Below are 24,641 nucleotides of genomic sequence, written 5' to 3' on the forward strand. Positions count from 1 at the left end.
GGTGCTGTAACCTGCAGGGCTACGGACCAAGAGCTGGGAAATGGGATTAGGTTGGATAGCTCTTTGTTGGACGGAGCGGACACGATGGACCGAAATGGCCTCCTTCCGTACTGTAATTTTCTATGATTCTATAGCTGATCCAGTACGCGTCTCTTTAAACCTCAGAAGAATTGTTGATGCTGCTCTGCGCAGACTGAGGAGTAAACTGCAAGGCATTGTCAAGTGCAATATCTATAGGGCACTATCCTCCCCTGTGTCCCGGCCAACATTTGTCCCTGAATCAACCGAAAACAGATTATCTGGTCATTATCATATTGCAGCTGTGCGCAAATTGGCTGCCGCGTTTCCCACATTACAACAGTGACTACACTTCAAAAGTACATCATTGGCTGTGAGGGGCTTTGGGACGTCCTGAGGTTGTGAAAGGTTTTGTAGAAATGCGAGTCTCTCTTCTTTCTATAAGTAAATAAGTACGGACAAATACTGCAGTTTACTGTCAGTGTAATATATTAATTTGTGATAAATCTCCAAACTGTTAACGGAATGAGGTTGTAGTCAATGTTCCCCCGAAGGTGCGCGAGGTCCCGCGCAGTCCGCTCGCCAGCTCCTGCCGCCGGGAGAGATATTGCACAGCAAATTTAAAGGGACCGCGCACTGAAAAAAATTCAAGGGAACATTGGCTGTGATACATGTTTTACAGGCACAACAGGCTTGAAATTACGCTTCAGGTTACGAGTGTACGAACACATTTGTATTCAATTATTTCCTCCTCTATTTAAATAGTGGCATTAACTCACGGCATGGAATTTGCGGTGGGTAATAACAGCGAACGAACAGCGTCAGTCGGTCAGTCATTCGCTGCTCCGACACCGGCTGCACTGTGGCCCTGACACCGCCCCCCCCCCCCCCGCCGCCCACCCTCCCCTCCCCATAGTTGGTAATCAGTGAAACTGATGAAAACTTGGGCTTTTCTGCAGTAATATCGCTGTTAAATACCCCATTAAAAGTTAGACCTTGTTGGATTAGGTATAACTAGGGTTTTAACAGCGTATTGATGCTAAACAACCGTTACGGCCCTGAAAAACTCATTTTAATTTTGTGGAGTGTCAAATTTCTCCATTTTAATAAAAATTACAATTTATAAGCAACTTTAAAAAAAAATTACATTTTTAAAAAAGTTTGTTGATCTTTATTTCCGGTTTACCTTTTCCCCGTGTGAGAGCCCCAATCTTTGTCTTGCTCTCTGTAACATTTTTAAAAAGTCAGAATAAAAGGAGCTTCCTCACTTCCTGGTTCCCGGTCCGTGGGAATTCTGCATTGTGATTGGCTGCTGAGACAGCTTGTTGTCGTCCCCCGCAGGGTGCCCGCGGGATTCCGCACCGCGCTGCACTGATCTCACTTGTGCGTCGGAAAAGCCAAACTTCTCGCCACCGAGATGGCGAGATCTTTGTGGGAAGCTTTCTTCAGGGCCAGCGGCGATCGCAGTCACTTCGCCATTGACCGCACATTCTGGGCCATCGGCATGTCTTTGAGGTGGCAGGAATTGTATACGAGCTTGTTAATCGTGGGTAACCATGGCATAACTTTAGGGTCAATGTTTTTCCTCCCCGCTCGTGTCAGTGATGAAAGAATTTTCGGGCGTATCAATGGCGAGGTGATGGTGACTTGTGCAGGCGGGCTGCTTGTTTCACGTTGCAGTATTTTTGTTTCTAGCCCTATGTCAAAGGATGACGGTATTTCCATCCCAGAGTTCTCCCCACTGAATGAAGTGAGCCATGGTGTGGAACAGGAGAAGGACCAGAATGGGTTGAGTGACGCACAGGCTGTTGAAGACCTCATTGACCTGACGGTCCATTCAACGTACGCCAAGTTATCCCGTGACAAGATCAGCTTCGACGACTGTAACAAAAACTTGATTGAGGGGCAGCGCATCTCGATGGAGGAGAATCCTCTTATCACATCGCTGACTAAATCTGTAGAGGAAACCCATATACAGACATCAGCAGGTAAAGTACACCAGGAATTAATTAAATAAGTGACTCGGGTTAGTACGTGTGGCGTTTCCCTGTAATCTAAGTGGCAGAGTCAGTTGAATGCTCAACTCGGGAAGTAGGGTCATGTTGGATTTAACAAGGATATTGTTATATATCCCTATTAATCTTACGTGGGGTATTACAGGATATTGTCATGTATTCCTATTGCCCTTATGTGGAGGCTAGGGCAGGCAGTTATTTGAGCTGGAGGGCCACTTAACAAGTTTTGTTGAGCTGTTGAGGGCCGCACCCCAATGTTCCCCCGAAGGTGCGTAGCCGATGGCGATCGCACACCGACGGTGAGGTCCGCCACAGGCCGCTCACCAGCTCCTGCCGCTGGAAGAGTTACTGCGTGTGCACGGCTGTGGAGCAAATGTAAAGGGACTGCGCATGAAACAAAATTAGAGAGAACATTGCATCAACCGAAACATATGTTCAGATAATAGTCAGATACTATCTTAAATACACAAAATGTAGCGTAACATAGTAAAATCTCCCGTTATTAAATGAGTGGAATGATCGATCGATCGATCGATTACATGTTGTACTGAAAGTCTACGTGGCTCGAGTCTGCGGGGCCTTCGACACGAGAGGTGTTCTCGTGTGAGTGCGCTGAGTACGGGAGCCCGAGCTTCGCAAGGACTGAAGTACAATTGCGGTACCTGACAGTCCTTGTGCTCGGGGCCCCACTCCCATGTCTAAGACGGCAAAGAGAACCCTCCTGCTGTCGTACTTGGGGTTCCGGGAGAGGAGAGAAGCTGCACCAATCTCTGTCTTCAGTAAAACTTCGAGTCGTCAGGGTTCAGGGTGGGCTTTGTTCAGGGCTGGGAGGGTGGGGTGAGTTCAGGGCTCAGTGTGGGGTGAATTCAGGGCTCAGTGTGGGGTGAATTCAGGGCTCAGTGTGGGGTGAATTCAGGGCTCAGTGTGGGGTGAATTCAGGGCTCAGTGTGGGGTGAGTTCAGGGCTGGGAGTGTGGGGTGAGTTCAGGGCTCAGACTGGGGTGAATTCAGGGCTGGGAGAGTGGGGTGAGTTCAGGGCTCAGAGTGGGGTGAGTTCAGGGCTCGGAGTGTGGGGTGAGTTCAGGGCTGGGAGTGTGGGGTGAGTTCAGGGCTGGGAGTGTGGGGTGAGTTCAGGGCTCAGTGTGGGGTGAATTCAGGGCTGGGAGAGTGGGGTGAGTTCAGGGCTCAGAGTGGGGTGAGTTCAGGGCTCGGAGTGTGGGGTGAGTTCAGGGCTCGGAGTGTGGGGTGAGTTCAGGGCTCAGACTGGGGTGAATTCAGGGCTGGGAGAGTGGGGTGAGTTCAGGGCTCGGAGTGTGGGGTGAGTTCAGGGCTGGGAGTGTGGGGTGAGTTCAGGGCTCAGTGTGGGGTGAGTTCAGGGCTGGGAGTGTGGGTGAATTCAGGGCTGGGAGTGTGGGGTGAATTCAGGGCTGGGAGTGTGGGTGAGTTCAGGGCTGGGAGTGTGGGGTGAATTCAGGGCTGGGAGAGTGGGGTGAGTTCATTGCTCAGTGTGGGGTGAGTTCAGGGCTGGGAGAGTGGGGTGAGTTCAGGGCTCAGTGTGGGGTGAGTTCAGGGCTGGGAGTGTGGGGTGAGTTCAGGGCTCAGTGGGGTGAATTCAGGGCTGGGAGTGTGGGGTGAGTTCAGGGCTGGGAGTGTGAGGTGAGTTCAGGGCTCAGTGTGGGGTGAATTCAGGGCTGGGAGTGTGGGGTGAATTCAGGGCTGGGAGTGTGGGGTGAATTCAGGGCACAGTGTGGGATGAATTCAGGGCTCAGAGAGTGGGGTGAGTTCAGGGCTCGGAGAGTGGGGTGAGTTCAGGGCTCGGAGAGTGGGGTGAGTTCAGGGCTCGGAGAGTGGGGTGAGTTCAGAGATCGGAGAGTGGGTTGAGCTCAGGGCTCAGTGTGGGGTGAGTTCAGGGCTCGATGAGTTCAGAGCTCGGAGAGTGGGGTGAATTCTGGGCTGGGAGAGTGGGGTGAGTTCAGGGCTCAGTATGGGGTGAGTTCAGGGCTGGGAGTGTGGGGTGAGTTCAGGGCTCGGAGAGTGGGGTGAGTTCAGGGCTGGGAATGTGGGGTGAATTCAGGGCTGGGAGAGTGGGGTGAATTCAGTGCTGGGAGTGTGGGGTGAGTTCAGGGCTCAGAGTGTGGGGTGAGTTCAGGGCTGGGAGAGTGGGGTGAGTTCAGGGCTCGGAGAGTGGGGTGAGTTCAGGGCTCGGAGAGTGGGGTGAGTTCAGGGCTCGGAGAGTGGGGTGAGTTCAGGGCTCGGAGAGTGGGGTGAGTTCAGGGCTCGGAGAGTGGGGTGAGTTCAGGGCTCGGAGAGTGGGGTGAGTTCAGGGCTCGGAGAGTGGGGTGAGTTCAGGGCTCAGAATGGGGTGAGTTCAGAGCTGGGAGTGTGGGGTGAGTTCAGGGCTGGGAGTGTGGGGTGAGTTCAGGGCTCGGAGAGTGGGGTGAGTTCAGAGCTGGGAGTGTGGGGTGAGTTCAGGGCTGGGAGTGTGTGTGGTGAGTTCAGGGCTCGGAGAGTGGTGTGAGTTCAGGGCTCGGAGAGTGGGGTGAGTTCAGGGCTCGGAGAGTGGGGTGAGTTCAGGGCTCGGAGAGTGGGGTGAGTTCAGGGCTCGGAGAGTGGGGTGAGTTCAGGGCTCAGAATGGGGTGAGTTCAGAGCTGGGAGTGTGGGGTGAGTTCAGGGCTGGGAGTGTGGGGTGAGTTCAGGGCTCGGAGAGTGGGGTGAGTTCAGGGCTCGGAGAGTGGGGTGAGTTCAGGGCTCGGAGAGTGGGGTGAGTTCAGGGCTGGGAGTGTGGGGTGAGTTCAGGGCTGGGAGTGTGGGGTGAGTTCAGGGCTCGGAGAGTGGGGTGAGTTCAGGGCTCGGGAGAGTGGGGTGAGTTCAGGGCTCGGAGAGTGGGGTGAGTTCAGGGCTCGGAGTGTGGGGTGAGTTCAGGGCTCGGAGAGTGGGGTGAGTTCAGGGCTCGGAGAGTGGGGTGAGTTCAGGGCTCGGAGAGTGGGGTGAGTTCAGGGCTGGGAGTGTGGGGTGAGTTCAGGGCTCGGTGAGTGGGGTGAGTTCAGGGCTGGGAGAGTGGGGTGAGTTCCGGGCTCGGAGAGTGGGGTGAGTTCAGGGCTGGGAGTGTGGAGTGAGTTCAGGGCTCGGAGAGTGGGGTGAGTTCAGGGCTCGGAGAGTGTGGGGTGAGTTCAGGGCTCGGAGAGTGGGATGAGTTCAGGGCTCAGAATGTGGGGTGAGTTCAGGGCTCGGAGAGTGGGGTGAGTTCAGGGCTCAGAATGGGGTGAGTTCAGAGCTGGGAGTGTGGGGTGAGTTCAGGGCTGGGAGTGTGGGGCGAGTTCAGGGCTCGGAGAGTGGGGTGAGTTCAGGGCTGGGAGTGTGGGGTGAGTTCAGGGCTGGGAGTGTGTGTGGTGAGTTCAGGGCTCGGAGAGTGGTGTGAGTTCAGGGCTCGGAGAGTGGGGTGAGTTCAGGGCTGGGAGTGTGGGGTGAGTTCCGGGCTCGGAGAGTGGGGTGAGTTCAGGGCTCGGAGAGAGGGGTGAGTTCAGGGCTCGGAGAGCGGGGTGAGTTCAGAGCTCGGAGAGCGGGGTGAGTTCAGGGCTCAGAGAGTGGGATGAGTTCAGGGCTGGGAGTGTGGAGTGAGTTCAGGGCTGGGAGTGTGGGGTGAGTTCCGGGCTCGGAGAGTGGGGTGAGTTCCGGGCTCGGAGAGTGGGGTGAGTTCAGGGCTGGGAGTGTGGGGTGAGTTCAGGGCTCGGAGAGTGGGGTGAGTTCAGGGCTCGGTGAGTGGGGTGAGTTCCGGGCTCGGAGAGTGGGGTGAGTTCAGGGCTCGGTGAGTGGGGTGAGTTCAGGGCTCGGAGAGTGGGGTGAGTTCAGGGCTCGGAGAGTGTGGGGTGAGTTCAGGGCTCGGTGAGTGGACTGATAACCCTAACGAGCTCTTCTCAGACCCACCCTGGCAAGACTCAGTCGAATGTGCAGCTCGAGCTCCAGCCGGCCGGACAGTATGAATCTGCGGGTCGGGGCCCATTTGCCCTCCACCCTATTGTAGGATATTGTCATGTATTCCTATTGCTCTCATGTGGAGGCATTCTAGGATATTTTCATACATTCTTTACCTCTAATATAAGTTTGAGGACCAGGAAACATTGGACACTCTGGTTAATAGTCTTTCTTAAATCAAGTCGATGAGATAATAAAACACAACCCCTTACATGCAGTGCATATGAGATATAGTCACCAATTCTACCATTGTAACTCACAGGGACTCCTTCAGGTGTCTTCTTGACTGCCTACACTAGCCTCAGCCAGACTAGATAAAAAGTCCCCAGGGATCTCCAGCGTCCGTACCTGTTACCTGTGTAATTACCTGTACTTCCCCCTAACGTGATGCCATCATGCCATTTTGGAAGGATTTCCGGACAGGAAACACGGACGTCCTGCTGCAATTTTTCTGTAGGTTTCCCACCCGACAGACGGCCTGATTGACAGGCTGACTGTTTGTTGGGTGGGAAAGGCTGTGGCCTATGGTGAGATCGGGTGAAGTGGGTGAGATTGCGGAGGCCGGGGTGGAGATGGCGGGGGGAGGGTAGGTCGTGGAGGCTTTGCGGGGAAAGGGGTTGGGTCGGCTGATCGCGGAGTCTGTGAAGAGGTAAGCTTGTTGGCCCCAGGGGAAACACTCCTGCTCCTCCTGGCCCACAGGCAGTACTGTAAAGGCACTTACCTGGCGGATCCAGCCCTTCTCGTCTCCTTTTACCTGCCGGGTTTCCCAAAGCCAGGGAAAACTGGCCGACATCATCGAAACATAGAAGATAGGAGCAGGAGTAGGCCATTCGGCCCCTTGAGCCTGCTCCACCATTCAATGTGATCATGGCTGATCATCCAAATTCAGTGCCCTGTCCCTGCTTTCTCCCTATATCCCTTGATCCCCTTAGCCTTAAGAAATATATCTAACTCCTCCTTGAATATATTTAATGAATTGGCCTCAACTGCCTTCTGTGGTAGAGAATTCCACAGGTTCACCACTCTCTGGGTGAAGAAATTCCTCCTCATCTCAGTCCTAAGTGGTTTACCCCTTATCCTTAGACTGTGACCCCTGGTTCTAGACTCCCCCGCCATCGGGAACAGCCTTCCTGCATCTAGTCTGTCCAGTCCTGTTAGAATTTTATAAGTTTCAATGAGATCCCCTCTCATTCTTCTAAACTCCAGTGAGTATAAGCCCAATCGACCCAATCTCTCCTCATACGTCATTCCTGCCATCCCAGGTATCAGTCTGGTGAATCTTCGCTGAACTCCCTCCATGGCAAGAACATCCTTCCTCAGATAAGGCGACCAAAACTGCACACAATACTCAAGGTGTGGTCTCACCAAGGCCCTGCACAACTGCAGCAAGACATCCTTGTTCCTGTACTCGAACCCTCTCGCTACGAAGGCCAACATACCATTTGTTAAAAATAAATTACATCAGTTAAAAATAAAAATTATGTAAAAATGGAGGCACTTTAATAAGATTTCAATGATTGACCCGCCTCCTGAGAGTGGATTGGTTGCCCACCCCTCGTTCCGCCTCCATTAAAAGCAGAAGTGGAGGTATTGGGGTCAGGTTTGAAATTTTTACTTCCTACCCCCCCCCCCACAAATCCACCTGTTCTTGCGGTTTAAAATTACCCCCATGTCTTTTGAAGTTTAATTGTATCAAGCGAGATTGTTCTTCCTTCCTTTTGTCTACATCTTCACCTGTTGAATGTGGATTATCATGAACACTGTGTTAAAGGGATTCGATCGGGTCGATAGTGTGAAACTATTTCCTCTGGTGGGGAGTCCAGAACAGGGGGACACAATCTTAAAATTAGAGATAATCCATTTAGGAATGATGTCAGGAAGCACTTTTTCACACAATGGGTAGTGGGAATCTGGACCTCTCTCCTCCAAGTGGCTGTGGTTGCAGGGGAACAATTGAAAATTTCAAAACGGAGATCGATAGATCATCGACCTGAAGCGTTAACTCTGTTTCTCTCTCCACCGATGCTGCCTGACCTGCTGAGTGTTTCCAGCATTTTCTGTTTTTATTTCAGATTTCCAGCATCCGCAGTATTTTGCTTTTGTGTCGATAGATTTTTGTTAGGTAAGGGTATCGAGGGATATTGAGCAAAGGCAGGTAAATGGGGTTGAGATGCAGATCAGCCCTGATCTAATTGAATGGTGGAACAGGCTCGAGGGGCTGAGTGACCTCCTCCTCTTCCTATGTTTCTAAGAAGTTCTTTTTCTATTGCATTTTAACGTAGAGCTGAATTTTGAATAATAAATAGGAAAGAACATTTCTTAATTCAAGGACTGCAGAATAAAACAAACACCATTTTTAAGATTTTGGTGCAGAAATGTTACTGTATCCTCAAAGTTGACGAATTGCTTTTGCCCATTCCTAGAGTTCTGAGCAAGTCGGGTAGGATGTAAAAGACTTGGCTTCGATAAGTCCAGCACTACTATGATTCCGAAGACTTTGAGAAGATTCATGTAGCCTTCGTAGACATGTTGGAATAACTAACAGCAATCCTTCATGCAGCAGTTCAAATCATCCGTATTAAATGCCGTTTTTCTTTTTTTTACAAATATGATTCGATAAATGTTGACCCTGGCCAGAGTGGTCAGTTAGAGCAACAGCCATGAGTGTCATCTGTCCAGCAATTAAATGACCACAGTGAAAGCGCACTCATATTTACTGTGATGGCAATTTTTTATAGTCCCTCCATTAGTCAGGCGAAATACTACCCACATTTTCAGATAGATGTGAATCTCAATGATATTTACTGAGCTTTTGCTGGCTTCTCCTATGTTTTATTTTTTAAAGTTAATATTGAAACCTATTTACTGAATTGCCCCGGGAAGGTGTTTGTTTAATTGCAGTGTGAATGGATCTTGCAGTAATGCACAGTATGGATTAAGGGACATTGTAACGTGTTTTACAAAACTCAGGTATTCTTCTGTGGTAACTGAATGTTAATTTTGAAGTAGATGTTAAATACGTTTTATTATGATTCACAAAGCATTATTGCACCATATTTAATTACAGTTTTTATAAATGAATTTTTTCCGTAACCAGAAACTAGAAGCCTTTCCTATTTTTTTATGGTAAAATGGATCTGTGCAATCCTTCTCATCTTTAGTTGCTAAATTAGCATTAAGTATCCAAGTACAGTATTTATATTTGGTTTGCTGCTATTTATAGACTTTTAAGATCAACTATCCTTAAAACACCAGAGTATTGTGCCTGTGATAAAAGCACGACTTTAGCCAAAAACAAAGAGCGCTTTTGACTGCAATTTGTCACCTGCAAAGTTTTTTTTTTAAAGGCGGACCATCACTTGTGAGAAATCAGATTTATAAATGCAGGAATAGCTGGCTACATACAGGTAGCCCATGTACTGAATGGGTATATCAGTGAATCAGAAAATCTGAATGGGTATATCAGTGAATCAGAAAATCTGAATTAATATATCAGTGAATCAGAAAATCTGAATTAATATATCAGTGAATCAGAAAATCTAAATTAATATATCAGTGAATCAGAAAATCTGAATGGGTATAACATAGTGAATCAGAAAATCTGAATTAATATATCAGTGAATCAGAAAATCTAAATGGGTATATCATAGTGAATCAGAAAATCTGAATGGGTATATCATAGTGAATCAGAAAATCTGAATTAATATATCAGTGAATCAGAAAATCTAAATGGGTATATCATAGTGAATCAGAAAATCTGAATGGGTATATCATAGTGAATCAGAAAATCTGAATTAATATATCAGTGAATCAGAAAATCTAAATGGGTATATCATAGTGAATCAGAAAATCTGAATGGGTATATCATAGTGAATCAGAAAATCTGAATGGGTATATCATAGTGAATCAGAAAATCTGAATGGGTATATCATAGTGAATCAGAAAATCTGAATTAATATATCAGTGAATCAGAAAATCTGAATGGGTATATCATAGTGAATCAGAAAATCTGAATTAATATATCAGTGAATCAGAAAATCTAAATGGGTATATCATAGTGAATCAGAAAATCTAAATGGGTATAACATAGTGAATCAGAAAATCTGAATGGGTATATCATAGTGAATCAGAAAATCTGAATGGGTATATCATAGTGAATCAGAAAATCTGAATTAATATATCAGTGAATCAGAAAATCTGAATGGGTATATCAGTGAATCAGAAAATCTGAATGGATATATAGTGAATCAGAAAATCTGAATGGGTATATCATAGTGAATCAGAAAATCTGAATGGGTATATCATAGTGAATCAGAAAATCTAAATGGGTATAACATAGTTGAAAAGAAAGTCAGGATCAAAACTTGCATGTGGTGATTTCTCTTTAAATGTGAACGGCTATGCCTTCGAGCTTTTCAACACACACTATTATTTTGTGCCAAGTTTCATTTGTGTTTCGAAAGCAACGCAAGAAGGAAGCATATTCTGCAGAAATTCCTTTCACCATTTGGCAGAGTAATACCATCACTGTACTGACGGAAAACAGTCAAAGCACAATCTGGAAATCGTGGGTGTTTCACAGCAGCTTTGATCTTTCAATGATTTACACTTGCACTTCACGGCAGCAGTGAGCCCCCTGTTTTATCCAACAAGGCAATTCTTACTTTTAAATTGCACAAATATACAAAGCAGATGTAAAAAGTCACCTTTAAAAGTTCTCCTCTTACTTTAAACGTAGTGCTCAAAAGTAGTTTCCATGGTCACTGGGGAAGGCGACAGCGGGCGCAGTTTGCATCGAGCACTCCTGTCAGTCGTACAATCACCCTGTGAGGACCAAAGGGAATGATACTGCAGTTAAAATACTCCAATCATCGTTTTGTCAGTACAATAGATTCTGTCAGCTTGTTAATAATCCTGTAATTTGCTCCTCAATAGTAGCCAAACATATTTGCAGATCTAGATAGGGTTGCCAACCAATGTTCACTCTGATTTTTTTCCATGCACGGTCCCTATAACTGGCTGCGCGGGCCCATTCAAATTTTCATGCTTGCGCGGTTTCTTCCATGCCAAAAACCCATGAGCGGCCTGCGTGGGCGCTCCAGACCGCTGTGCGGCCGTGCAGCTTAGCGGGAACGTTGTTGCCAACCCCCCCCCAGGATTGCCCTGGAGTCTCCAGGAGTTGAAGATTAATTTCCCAGACACATTTGCGAGGAAACCCAGGAGAAAAATCGTAGGGACATGAAAAATATTGGGTTACTTTTTCATTTTCTTTGAACTCTTTCATTTGTTAGTTATAAAAATGTTGTAGATGGGGGGGGGGGGGAAACTGAGCGGGCGGGGCGGTTGGAGGCTGGAGGCCATGGGATGAAACCTCGAGGAGTACGTCCAACCCGAGTGAGCAACCCGAGGTCGAGAACTTTCAGCAGAGGCAGCACATCGGGTGAGGCGAGTGTGGAGGTTGTCGCTGTGTCTCAGAATTAGAGCGACTGACAATCCCGCCTTCCGATGGTGGGGTAGCTCCCAGTTTCGCTTGGTTCTTTCCTTACGTTTGTGTTTTTTTTGCTGCAAAAACTACCTGATGATTATTGTACACGGTTGATTGTAGGTGGGGGTAAACGAGAGTAGACAATCCCTAACAGTTTGCGAATGAAACCAAAATGATCGCCATTAATTATAGCATCCGACGTAAAGCCAAACGGCCCACGCCGACAGGTGACATATAGTGTAGAAAGGCCTTTGCGTATTTCAGCGTAGCTGAGGCCCGGCTTGTGCCCTAGACCGTGGTACAGGGCGTAGCCGCCATGTGGGAAGGGCCCGTTGCCACGGCAACCAAGCCGGCTCGGTTAGGCATGCCTCACCTGTACAAACGGTCACCAGCCACCACTGACTTTCAGGGCCCTTTGGAGCGATGGTGTGTTCCACAGAATTCAGACATTCCCGTTGGGTTACCTGTCGCTGCAAAAACCCACGGCTGCTTGTTGGCAAGAAAAGCAGAACATTTCTTTTTTTGGGGAAACCTAAATGTGTACGTGGCCAAATTTGCACTGCTGGCTTAAACGCTCGTAAAACAGCTGTATCTGGGCTTGGGTAAAAGAACTTGTATTTCACAGTGCTTATTAGGACAATGTCTAAGTGCAGAACTACTGTTAATTGTGTGTGGCTGTACACACATGTATGGGTCTTGTTGTTTCAATGCACTAAATTGATCCATTCTGTCAATGGATTGTCAACACGGTGAGGTTTGCATGGCACATTCGAGTCTGTACAAATGATCTTATTTCAGATGCCACATGTACCACTTCCGCTGAATGATTTGTGCATCTTTAACAGCTCCTTTATTATAATATATATCCTGTAGTCGTTATACGATAGCTTGTTGTGTAGTTACTGACGTGCGAAATACTCCCATCATAGTGTACAGCATGTGTGTGTAATGCATCAATAAATTTTTATTCAAAACACGACCAGATTGTGACACGTTATACTGTTGAAATCATCGCTCTTAAATAAATAAAGGGCAAGCCTGGACTGAATCAAGTTTTATTTTTAATTTTAAGTTCGGACTCTGCACAAAATCTGCCTATGAGCTAAAGGAGGAGAAACTCCGTCACACTGCCCACTTCTGAGGGTTGATATTCTGCTGAATGTGATTTTTAGCGCAGTGGTTAATGCACGGTATAAAATTCCTACGCTGCCGTTTTAAACAGGTTAATAACTTTGTTTCTTTTAACTCATTCTCGTGATGTGGGCGTTGCTGACAAGGCCGGCATTTATTGCCCATCCCTAGTTGCCCGATGAGAAGATGGTGGTGAGCCGCCTTCTTGAACCGCTGCTGTCCGTGTGGTGAAGGTGACTCCCACAGTGCCGTTAGGGAGGGGGATCCAAGGCTTTGACCCAGCGACGATGAAGGAACGGCGATACACCTCCAGGTTGGGAATGGTGTGTGACTTGGGAGGGGAGCTTGGAGGCGATGTTCCCGTGCGCCTGCTGTCCTTGACCTCGGCGGTGGAGGTCGCGGGCTTGGGAGGTGCTGGCGACTTTGTTGAAATAGCGCAAACCCGAATTTGGCACAAGTGCATCAACCATCACGCTAAAAGTTTCACTCAAAACGGAATTTCAACTTCCTGATAACGATGCAGTGACTCCTGGAAAATGCTTATGTGCGGACTTTATGTGAAGATGGATTGGGCTCGGCCCCGATTCCCCCCAACAGTCAGTCTGCAACTGCTCATGGTTTGTGCTCACACAGCATGGTCACTTGGATCAGGCACTGGAGGGAACTGCATGGGTGGAAGTGTATTTGAACATGAGTCAGCGCCTTCAGGAGCGGAGAGAGGGAAATTGGAGTGATGGGAAATATTCAAGCTAAAACAATAAGGACTTGCATCCCTTTGTTTTTACCATTCCGTTTTACAGAACTATTTTAGTTACGTATCTCATGGAACAGGAGTCGGCCATTTAGCCCCTCGAGCCTGCTCTGCCATTCAGTTAGATAATGGCTGCTCTGCACCTCAACTCGAATTACCCACCAATTCAAATTTATATCTTAATCTAGATCACCCATATCACCAGGCTCAATTACTCCTCCAAGACAGCTGATGGGAAGGTACACAGCCTCCTGCAGGGGCTTTCACACCGTAGGTCTATAGTGCTCTCTGTAGTCTTCTGACTTATACTGCAACATTGGTGTTGATACACAGCTAAAACCATTTTGCATGAATGCAAACATGTCTGTATAAATGCACGCTGAAAGTAATCTGGGTCCACCATATTGGGATCAACATTTGGTGACTGGTGCAGACTCTATGGCCGCGATTTTGTGATCGGTGTCGGGATGGGGGCGGGTCAGCTGGTTTCCAGCTTCCAGTCCCGCCCCCAGCTGCCTCTGCTCTACAGACGTGATTTTCTCTTGATTGACCTTGATAAGCCCGCCCCCTGCGGGCATGCTGGCCAATTAACAGGAAGTGGGTCTGATGATGTTACTTGATGACATGTCATCTGCTGGTTTCCTTAAAGGGACCATGCACAATTTTATTTTGACAGTTGATTTCTCAGTGTTTGACAGCATTGAGGTGCTGAAAACATTGACAATCACTGCACAAAGGTGAACTCTTGCACCCAGGCTCTCCAATGACTTCCTCCATATGCTGGAACAGATGGCAGCTACAGGTGAGGTGACAGAAGTGATCTGTCACTGGTGAGAGAGGTTCTCCCAATGAGGTGACACTGGACATATAGTTGGATTTAAAAACTTGTAAGCTAAAGAAATCTGTAAATGTTTAAAAAATGCAGTAAACAACATTTCCTTTGCTCTGAAACTCACCATGTGCAACATTGGATCCTTCACACCACTTCTGCAGCTGTCAGCATTCCAGAAACATTACACCAGACTCACAACACACCACACTTACCTGGCGTGGTGTCCGGACATCGGGAAACCCGACGCAGAAGCGGGAAAATCCAAAAACAGGCTGAAAACTACTGGCAAGTACCTGTTAATAGGCAGTTAATTGCCTTTAGTCTGCTTCCCGCCGCTAGGTGTCGGGTCCATTCACAAATCGGGGACCCGACACTTGGGAAAACTGTTTCAAGGCGGGTTGATGGCGGGTTCAGAACTCGCTGCCAATCAAATCGAATTTAACCTCTGACCTGCCTCCAAACCCGCCCTCTGAGCGCTGGCAAAATCACAGCCGACGCTGCTACAAGCAGAGGGGCTGCACCAAGTGCATTCATGTTTACTAATAGTGGCACAAGACTAATGTGATCACCCGCTGTGTGTTGTGTTCAAACATAAAAGTCCACCCGTATCAATCCATCAATTGTAAGAAGCCACAACCCTGTGAAAAGAGGGGGAGTCCAAAATCACTTGACGATTCCAGAGTTCACAACTCCTCTGATAATGAAGGGGTGCATGCCAGCCTGTGGCAGCTCCTGGGTAACAGCTGGGCTTGGGCTGATAAGTAGCAGGTAACATTTGCACTACATCGATTCCTGGTCCACATAGGCCTCTCATAAGGTAAGTTAGGGAAATTTGAAAAAAGGGGCTAGTGTCAAGCTAGAAAATCAAATGTTGTGTGGCATTCTATGGGTCTAGTCTGTTGGGACCTTAAGAATGCCGTCTACAGGATTGAGTGTATAGGTTTTGCTATTAGATTGATACTCTGACAACCTTCCTCTTCAATGGTTGGGAACTCTTCACATCTCTCAGCTGAGTATGATGAACCAGAGGTGACATGAGGAACATAGGAACAGGAGGAGGCCATTCAGCCCCTCGAGCCTGTTCTGCCATTCAATGAGATCATGGCTGATCTGGGATCTAACTCCATTTACCCGCCTTTGGCCCATATCACAGAATCCCCACAGTGCAGATGGAAGCCATTTCGGCCCATCGAGCCTGCACCGACACATACCCCACCCGATCCCCGTAACCCCTACACCAACACATATCCCACCCTATCTCCGTAACACCACACATTTTAATCCCCCTAACACTAAGGGTCAATTTATCATAGCCAATCAACCTAACCTGCACATCTTTGGACTGTGGGAGGAAACCGGAGCACCCGGAGGAAACCCACGCAAACACGGGGAGAATGTGCAAACTCGACACCTTAATACCTTTGGCTAACAGAAAGCTATCAATCTACGATTTAAAATTAACAATTGATCTAGCATCAATTGCCGTTTGCGGAAGAGAGTTCCAAACTTCTACCACCCTTTGTGTGTAGAAGTGTTTCCTAACTTCACCCCTGAAAGGTCTGGCTCTAATTTTTAGACGATGTCCCCTAGTCCTAGAATCCCCAACCAGCGGAAATAGTTTCTCTCTATCTACCCTATCTGTTCCCCTTAATATCTTGAAAACGTCGATCAGATCACCCCTTAACCCTCTAAATACTAGGGAATACAACCCTAGTTTGTGTAATCTCTCCTTGTAACTTAACCCTTGAAGTCCAGGTATCATTCTGGTAAACCTACGCTGCACTCCCTCCAAGGCCAGTATATCCTTCCTAAGGTGTGGTGCCCAGAACTGCTCCCAGCACTCCAGGTGTGGTCTAACCAGGGTTCTGGACAGCTGCAGCATAACTTCTACCCCCTTGTATTCTAGTCCTCGAGATATAAAGGCCAGCGTTCCATTAGCCTTTTTGATTATTTACTTTTTTACGCAGCGATTGGTTAGGATTTGGAATGCGCTGCCTGATAGGGCGGTGGAGACATGTTCAATAGTAGCCTTCAAAAGGGAATTGGATAAATACTTGAAGGAGAAAAAATTGCTGGGCTCTGGGGAAAGAGCGGGGGAGTGGGACTAACTGGATTGCTCTTCGAAAGAGCCGGCGCAGACTCGATGGGCCAAATGGCCTCCTTCTGTGCTGTACTATTCTATGATTCTATAAGGTGGTGACCATTTCAAACAAGAGAAAGCCCAGTTATCTTCCACTGACCTTCAAAAGTACCACAATTGGCCTCATCATCAACATCCCAGGAGCTACCATTGACCAGAAGCTTAACTGGACCAACAGGCAGAGGCTGACTATTCTGTGATAAGTGGCTCACCTCCTGACCCCTCAGCCTCTCCAACATCTATCAGGTTCTAGTCAGGAGTGTGATGGAATACTCACCACTTGCCTGGGTGGTATAGCCACAACGACACTCAGGAAACTCGACTTGATCAGGCCCTGCTGGTGGACTGAATATCCAACACCTGAAAGTCACACACCACCCTCACTCAGACATAGATCACTGTTCCTACATCATCGCGAGTTCAATATCCCTATCTGACACCATCACCACAAGGACGACAGCGGTTCAAGCAGAAGGCCCACCACCACCTTCTCAAGGCAACTCTCAGGTGGATGTAAAAGATCCCATGGCACTATTTCGAAGAGCAGGGGAGTTCTCCCCGGTGTCCTGGCCAATATTTATCCCTCAATCAACATCACTAAAACAGATTATCAGGTCATTATCACATTGCTGTTTGTGGGAGCTTGCTGTGCACAAATAGGCTGCCACGTTTCTTACATTACAACAGTGACTACACTCCAAAAGTGTTGAATTGCCTGTAAAGCGCTTTGGGACATCCTGGAGTTGTGAAAGGCGCTGTAGAAATGCTCTTTCTTTCATTATTTCTTTCATTCTTTTATTGGTGTAATACAGTAAATCCACTGAAGCAATATATCGCATCACTGACACGAAATAGAAATATGACACACCTTACTGACACTGAAAGATACAAGCCTCAGGAGGCAGAATATTTACCGACCACGCTACAACATTTGCTGAAGATGCAAGTAACTTTGTTCCACACTTTCCAAAATCTTTTTCCGAATTATTTGCATCATAACATACTTATTTTTGGTCTAACGGTGGATTTGCAGTATTCCCTAAAGATGCAAATAGATTAACAATCAGTCAATCAGAACGACTTTCACAACTCCAGAATGTCCTAAAGCACTTTACAGGCGATTCAATACTTTTGGAGTGTAGTCACTGTTGTAATAGAAAAACATAGAAACATAGGAGCAGGAGTCGGCCATTCGGCCCTTCGAGCCTGCTCCGCCATTCAATATGATCATGGCTGATCCTCTATCTCAATACCCTATTCCCGCTCTCTCCCCATACCCCGTGATGCCTTTTGTGTCTAGAAATCTATCTATCTCCTTCTTAAATATATTCAGTGACTTTCCCTCCACAGCCTTCCGTGGTAGAGAATTCCACAGGTTCACCACCCTCTGAGTGAAGAATTTCTCCTCATCTCAGTCCTAAATGTCCTACCCTGTATCCTGAGTCTGTGACCCCTCGTTCTAGACCCCCCAGCCAGGGGAAACATCCTGCCTGCATCCAGTCTGCCTAGCCCTGTCAAAATTTTATACATATAATGTAAGAAATGCGGCAGCCTATTTGTGCACAGCAAGCTCCCACAAACAGCAATGTGATGATGACCAGATAATCTGTTTTAGTGATATTGGTTGAGGGATAAATATTGGCCAGGACACCGAGGATAACTCCCCTGCTCTTCTTCAAAATAGTGCCACAGGATCTTTTACATCCACCAGTCAACAATAACTTTCTATCACTACCACAGCTTCCCTTGGTGTGGTGAACTGCTGTCTCTTAAGAGGAGGCTGCTGCCTTATGTTCTGCCATCCTCTGCCAAGCGTGCTATGACCAGGCTCCAGGGGCGAGATTCTCCTATCCCTGGCACTTAGACCAACAAGGGAGCAGGGGATAAATGCCAAAGTTCTGTGCAGCTCGTCCCCCTTGAGCTGTGGGCACAGATGGGCCAGCACGACCCCACTTTTGCTGGGATTAACGCAGGTTGTAGCTTCCTGTACCCTCCATCATGTTCAGGAGAAGTGAGGAGAGGGGGGTCATTCCAAGTAAAGTTGCTTTAAATGGACCACGTAAGCAATTACCAAAACCATTAGATGTGATTGTATGCAAGAGTGCTCAAAAATTAAACATACATAATGCTATGTAGTCTCTCTCTATATGTTGAAAAATATATTGAAAATCTCAATATATCAAAATATGGTAGGGTCCCAGGAACTGGATATCAATATTGGATTTAAATGTAATATATATCAATGTAAAACTTCAATGCACGGAAGCAGTTTTTTGACTATTCCCTAACTTACACATCAAGCAAAGCTAAGCCGAGGGGCTGAGCCATATTAATTTTTCATGGATCCCTCTACAAACCTCATCGATGGCAGCTAATGGGCTGTAGCGTGCATGTGACCTGTCAAACCCAATCCAATGACCTCTGTGCTTTAACCGTGCCAGTAAACCCCAGAGACAGAGAGCAAATGGCAAGATGAAAGCCCATAGGCCCATGAGAATTCCAACAATTAGCTGCTACTGACTTTCACACTAGTGGGAGAAAAATGAACATGTGCCGACTACACTGTCAATGAGGCTGAAGGATGAGGCAAAACTCCCCCCAAGAATACGCAGTAGATGGTAAGCTGAAGCAAGTGAATATAATGAAATTACCACAACTAAAAGAAGCATTGATATAATGATTTACCTCAGCAAGAAGAACATAGCTCTCAGCAGTGTTCTTTTTAATTCATTCCTGGGATGTGGGCGTCGCTGGCAAGGCCACCATTTATTGTCCATCCCAACTTGCCCTTCAGAAGGTGGTGGTGGGGCATCTTCTTTAACTGCTGCAGTCTGTGTGGTGAAGGTGCTCCTACAGTGGTATCAGGGAGGGTGTTCCAGGATTTTGACCCAGCGACGATGAAGGAATGGCGATACATGTCCCAGGCAGGATGGCGTGTGATTTGGAGGGGAACCTGGCAGCGATGGTTTTGCTTGTAGTCAAGGCCAGGCAGCTCGGCCAATAGCTTGGGCTCACAGAAATCACAGAAACCCCACAGTGCAGATAGAGGCCATTTCGGCCCATCGAGCCTGCACCGACACATATCCCACCCGATCCCCGTAACCCCTACACCAACACATATCCCACCCTATCCCCGTAACCCCACGTATTTAATCCCACTAACACTAAGGGTCAATTTATCATCGCCAATCATCCTAACCCGCACATCTTTGGACTGTGGGAGGAAACCGGAGCACCTGGAGGAAACCCACGCAAACACGGGGAGAATGTGCAAACTCCACACAGACAGTCACCCGAGGCCGGATTCGAACCCGGGTCCCTGGCGCTGTGAGGCAACAGTGCTAACCACTATGCCACCGTGCTGCCGCACGGACAACCTCAGAGGCAGTACTGCTTGGCTACAAGGGGGTCATTTTCCCCCTCACTACTTAGGTGAGAGCCTGGATCACCCGCTGGAGTTAGAACCCACCCGATTTTCATGTCCAATGATTTCAATGGAAGTGAGAATTGTGCAGGTTGTATAATGGGCGATTAATCTGCTCTAGGATCATAAGAATAGGAATAGGCCATTCAGCCTCTTGGGCCTGTTCCGCCATTCAGTTAGATCACAGCTGATCCGTATCGTAACCCCATTTGCCTGTCTTTGCTCCATGTTACTTAATACCCTTAACCAACAAAAATCCATTGATCTCAGTCTTGACATTTTTAATTGACCTCCAGCATCCACAGCCTTTTAGGGGAGAGAGTTCCAGATTTCCACTACCCTCTGTGTGAAGAAGTGCTTCCTGATTTCAACTCTGAAAGGCCAGGCTCTAATTTTGTTCTGGACTCCTCCTCCAGAAGGAATCATTTTTCTGAATCTACCCTATCAAATTTATTTATCATTTTGAACCCCTCGATTAGAATTTACAGGTATAATAAATATTGCCTCGGGACCCCTGACAAATATGGGGCCCCCATCAGGGGACCCCTGACAAATATGGGGCACCCATCAGGGGACCTGTGCAAATGTGGGGCACCCATCAGTGGACCTGTGCAAATATGGGGCACCCATCAGTGGACCTGTGCAAATATGGGGCACCCATCAGTGGACCTGTGCAAATATGGGGCACCCATCAGTGGACCTGTGCAAATATGGGGCACCCATCAGGGGGCCTGCGCAAATATGGGGCACCCATCAGTGGACCTGTGCAAATATGGGGCACCCATCAGGGGACCTGCGCAAATACGGGGCACCCATCAGGGGACCTGCGCAAATATGGGGCACCTGGTAAAACTCACCATAACAGAGAACGGTTTGGTTTATCGTTGATGTAAATTCATTGTATGGGCCCATTTCATCTTGTATGTTACTACACGTTCGTGTTTGAATGGATCGGGGGCGTGCTGTGCAGGGCGGGGGATGGGGAGTGGCCCGAATGTTCCAGGTGCCCAGGGCCCCAAGAATTCTTAATCCAGCTTTCATTGTGTTCACTAAATAAAAGCATTGGAAATATCACTGGACCAAGAGAAACAAATCCTGTTTTAAAATGGCTTCCAATCTCTCCCTGAATAGAAAAGAAAGACTTGCATTTATATAGCTCCTTTCACGACCACTGGACGTCCCAAAGCTCTTTACAGCCCACGAAGCACTTTTGAAGTGTAGTCACTGTTGTAATGTGGGAATGTGTCTGTGTTTGTCGTGGGGGAGGAGGTCTGTTTCGGGAATACAGTTTGCACACACATTCAGCTGATCGCCATCATTCATTTGTGTTGACCCTTCTAATTAGAGCACTAGAAAATAAAAGTAAAGCATGGAGAGGGCGGGGGGGGGGGGCGGTGGCGAGCGGGGAAACCCAAGAAGCAGACTAAACAACAGGCTTTTGAAATCTAATATAGTGAACAACAGCAACTTAACATTTATATAGCGTAGTAAAACGTCCCAATGTGCTTCACAGGAGCGATTATCAGACAATATTTGACACCGAGCCACATAAGGAGATAGTAGGACAAGTGACCAAAAACTTGGTAAAAGAGGTAGTTTAAAAAGAAAGACTTGCATTTCTATAGCGCCTTTCACGACCACCAGACGTCTCAAAGCGCTTTACAGCCAATGAAGTACTTTTGGAGCGTAGTCACTGTTGTAATGTTGTAATAAGGAGCATCTTAAAGGAGGAGAGAGAGGTAGCGAGGTGGAGGAAATTCCCATTGTTCAGGGTCTAGGCAGCTGAAGGCACAGCTTCCCATGGTGAAAATCGGAGGATGCGCAAGAGGCCAGAATTGGAGGAGCGTATAGATCTTGGAGAGTTGTGGGGCTGGAGGAATTAACAGAGATAGGGAGGGACGAGGCCATGGAGGGATTTGAAAATGAGAATGAGAATGTTAAAATATCGGCAGGAAGAAAACTAACAGGGAGGCTCCCTTAACTGTCTTGGGTATCGGAAGTAATTTGGCAGCACTGTGCTGTGTGGGGGATGGGGGGCTGCTGCTTTACTGCATCTCTGCAGAACAAAGGAGCTCATTCTGAAGATCCATCAATACCCAGTAAGCTGAAGTGAGCAGACCTCAATCGATGTGTGTCCCTTACAGTCATCAATCAGTGACTTGCTGAACAATTGTACCTCATATCACATTACCAAAATTGGTTTAGTTGCTCAGAAAATGTGTATAAAACCTGGAAGCAGTGAGGACTTATGTGGCTCTTCCATTTTTCAAGGGTAGTCAATGTTTTAACTCGTATCAGATTTTGTTCGGCTGACATTCTCCAGCAATCATGGTCTAATGTTACTGTATCAGTTCAGCCATCTCGGTCAAACATGATATTCTCACTGGTGGAATGACTAACCAATACTGATAATCGACGCCTATATACATCTGAACAATACTTTCATTATAGGACTGTTGTACACAGCACTCCTAGCTCCCCTCAGGCCCTCTCCAAGCTCAGCTTGCCCTCATCGAGCCCACCTCCTGCTCCCTCGACCCGGTTCCCACCAAACTGCTGACCACTCAACTTCCCTTCCTGGCCCCATGTTAGCTGACATTGTTGACGGTTCTCTCTCCTCAGGTACTGTCCCCCTCCTCTTCAAATCCGCCATCATCACCTCCCTCCTCAAAAATCCCACCCTTGACCCATCTGTCCTGGCAGACTACCGCCCCAACTCCAACCACCCTTTCCTCTCCAAAGTCCTTGAACATTTTGTCACCTCCCAAACTCGTGTCCATCTTTCCCACAATTCCATGTTTGAACCCCTCCACAGCCACAGCACTGAAACGGACCTTATCAAAGTCAGACGAGATCCTTTGTAACTGTGACCGTGGTGAACTATCCCTCCTCGTCCTTCTTGACCTGTCTGCAGCCTTTCACATGGTTGACCACTCCATCCTCCTCCAATGTCTCTCCTCTGTTGTCCAGCTGGGTGGGACTGCACTCGCCTGGTTCCATTCCTATCTATCCAATCATAGCCAGAGAATCACCTGCAACGGCTTCTCTTCCCGCTCCCGCATCGTTATCTCTGGAGTCCCCCGAGGATCTATGCTTGGCCCCCTCCTATTTCTCATCTACACTGTGAAGGAATAACCATGATTCAGAGAAATACACAATACTATGAACAGAATTCTAATATTATTAATAAAAGACATACTGGGTTTAAAAGACACAAGTCTCAGCAGACAGGCTGTGAACAGAGAACAGGCTTCTGAGATAAAGATCAGTTGATAACAAAGTTGTAAACACCACAGGCTTTGAAATGGGAAAGATGTATTGACCAAGAAACGAAGGCCCTATTGAAAAGCAAAGACTTGCTTCCGAAGAGTCTAGAGTTTGGAACGAACACAATAAGAAGACCCAGTTTAAGTGTGAAGAGCTAACACATAAAACAGAAATACAAACATTAAAAGAGGCATGTGCCTTTGAAAACATGACATCAAGTAAAAGAAACATCTGCTGGTTAAATAGTTAAACTTGGAAAACAGGAACCATAAGATTAAATATGCAACCAATTGAGATAGCTAGAAAACAAGTAAACACACAGTTAAAGCAGTTTTGATTTACATATTGTAAATATAATGGCCCAGAAATTCGGGTCTCCACGGGTGAGTACGCACGGGGTACTCACGCGTGGGCCCGATGGAAGTGCCGGTTTCTTGCATGCACTGCGCATGCGCGGGAAACCGGCACTTCCGTTCCTCTGAACAAAGGGGTTCAGAGGTCGAACACCTGCGCGGGGGAGTCTGCGCGTGCGCTTTGAATTTACGTTTTTTTTTACAGGTTTTTCCGTGAGGGTAAGTCTTTAGATTTTAGAAATGTAAAAACCAGGCGTAAGGCCTGCATTTTAAAAAGTAAGTGGTCAATTAATTAAAATTAAAACATTTTTTCCACAGGTTTATTATTTTTAAATACTTTAAAGCAAGGTAAGTTTATTTTTAGCCCTTAGAATATAAAATTATTTTTTCCAAAAATTTAAATTATTGTTTAAAATAGTTATTTAATGTAATTTATAGTTTATTTAAAAAGTGTGATGATTTTTTAAAATTTATTTGAAGGTTTACTACTATTTTGGGGCCGTAGTATTTATGAGTTTTGACAGGTCTTCCTGTCACTACTTATGAATGGGCTTTTCCCTGCGCCGATTGGCTGCCCATGGCCCACGTGATCCCAGGGGATGCATCGCACTAACTACGCCCCTGGGATACGCAAGCACAGCGCGCCGGCAGCTGGGCCAGACCCCAGAGCGGAATTCCACGGGGCCCTACAGCTCAACTGCCGGCGCGCAAGGTAAGTGCAGGTCGGGGGCTTGCACCCGCGGGAAGCCCCCAACCCGAATTTCTGGGCCAATACCAACAAGAAGGCTTTGAAAATATAACTTCAATAGAGGCACCAAGCAATTACATTGTTTTTGTGTTAAACGTGGACTGCCACGGAGACTATGGGCAGGATTTTCATTGGGCCATGGAAGCGGGATTGGAGGCATGTGGGGGGTTAAAATCCCGAAATCGGGGGGCACCAACCCATCCCGCCCCAACCCGCCTCCATGCCAGTTTCAAAGGAGGCGGTTACCGGCCCGCACTGGGACCCGCCTCCCCGAGGCGGGAAGGGGATTAGTGCCAATTAACTGCTTGTTAACAGGTAGTTAACAGGCAGTTTTTAGCCTAATCCCTATTTTTAAGGTTGAAGTGTGGGATTCCCGACGGCTCCAAACCACGCCAAGTTAGAGGAGGCGGACCGTCGGGATGAAGGGCTTGGAGGGGTCAAGATGTCCGGTGTTCAGGTGAGTGATGGGTGCATGAGTGCAAAGGTAAGTGTGTTTGGTGTGTGT

At 47.4% G+C, this 24,641-nt stretch overlaps 2 protein-coding genes and 1 long non-coding RNA gene across 7 annotated transcripts in view; 2 read left to right on the plus strand and 1 right to left on the minus strand.

Moving 5' to 3' along the window:
* Positions 1 to 12,469, plus strand: part of LOC147107290 (MAP7 domain-containing protein 2-like) — a 187,961-nt gene extending 175,492 nt beyond the window's left edge. For 4 of the 5 annotated variants that reach the window (XM_086006157.1, XM_086006158.1, XM_086006155.1 and 1 more), the window contains 2 exons: positions 1,714 to 2,006; positions 8,429 to 12,469. In XM_086006157.1, coding sequence (XP_085862283.1) covers positions 1,714 to 2,006; positions 8,429 to 8,436 — 301 coding nt within the window. In that variant the 3' untranslated portion in view covers positions 8,437 to 12,469. Of the gene's footprint in view, positions 1 to 1,713; positions 2,036 to 8,428 lie in introns of those variants that run through there. The other variant, XM_086006156.1, reaches the window with a different exon arrangement.
* The window catches only part of LOC147107289 (BCLAF1 and THRAP3 family member 3-like), a 397,394-nt gene that overhangs the window by 314,129 nt on the left and 58,624 nt on the right, over positions 1 to 24,641 (plus strand). The window lies entirely within an intron of this gene.
* LOC147107291 (uncharacterized) lies at positions 1,884 to 23,458 on the minus strand. Its single transcript, XR_015080762.1, has 3 exons — positions 19,030 to 23,458; positions 10,733 to 10,829; positions 1,884 to 1,973 (listed from the first exon to the last, which is right to left on the minus strand). It is a non-coding gene; the product is annotated as an uncharacterized LOC147107291 (long non-coding RNA).

This window comes from Somniosus microcephalus, chromosome 14, assembly GCF_052327205.1.
Source record: "Somniosus microcephalus isolate GS21.2 chromosome 14, FLI_Smic_1.0, whole genome shotgun sequence".
In the NCBI taxonomy this organism is placed as follows: domain Eukaryota; kingdom Metazoa; phylum Chordata; class Chondrichthyes; order Squaliformes; family Somniosidae; genus Somniosus; species Somniosus microcephalus.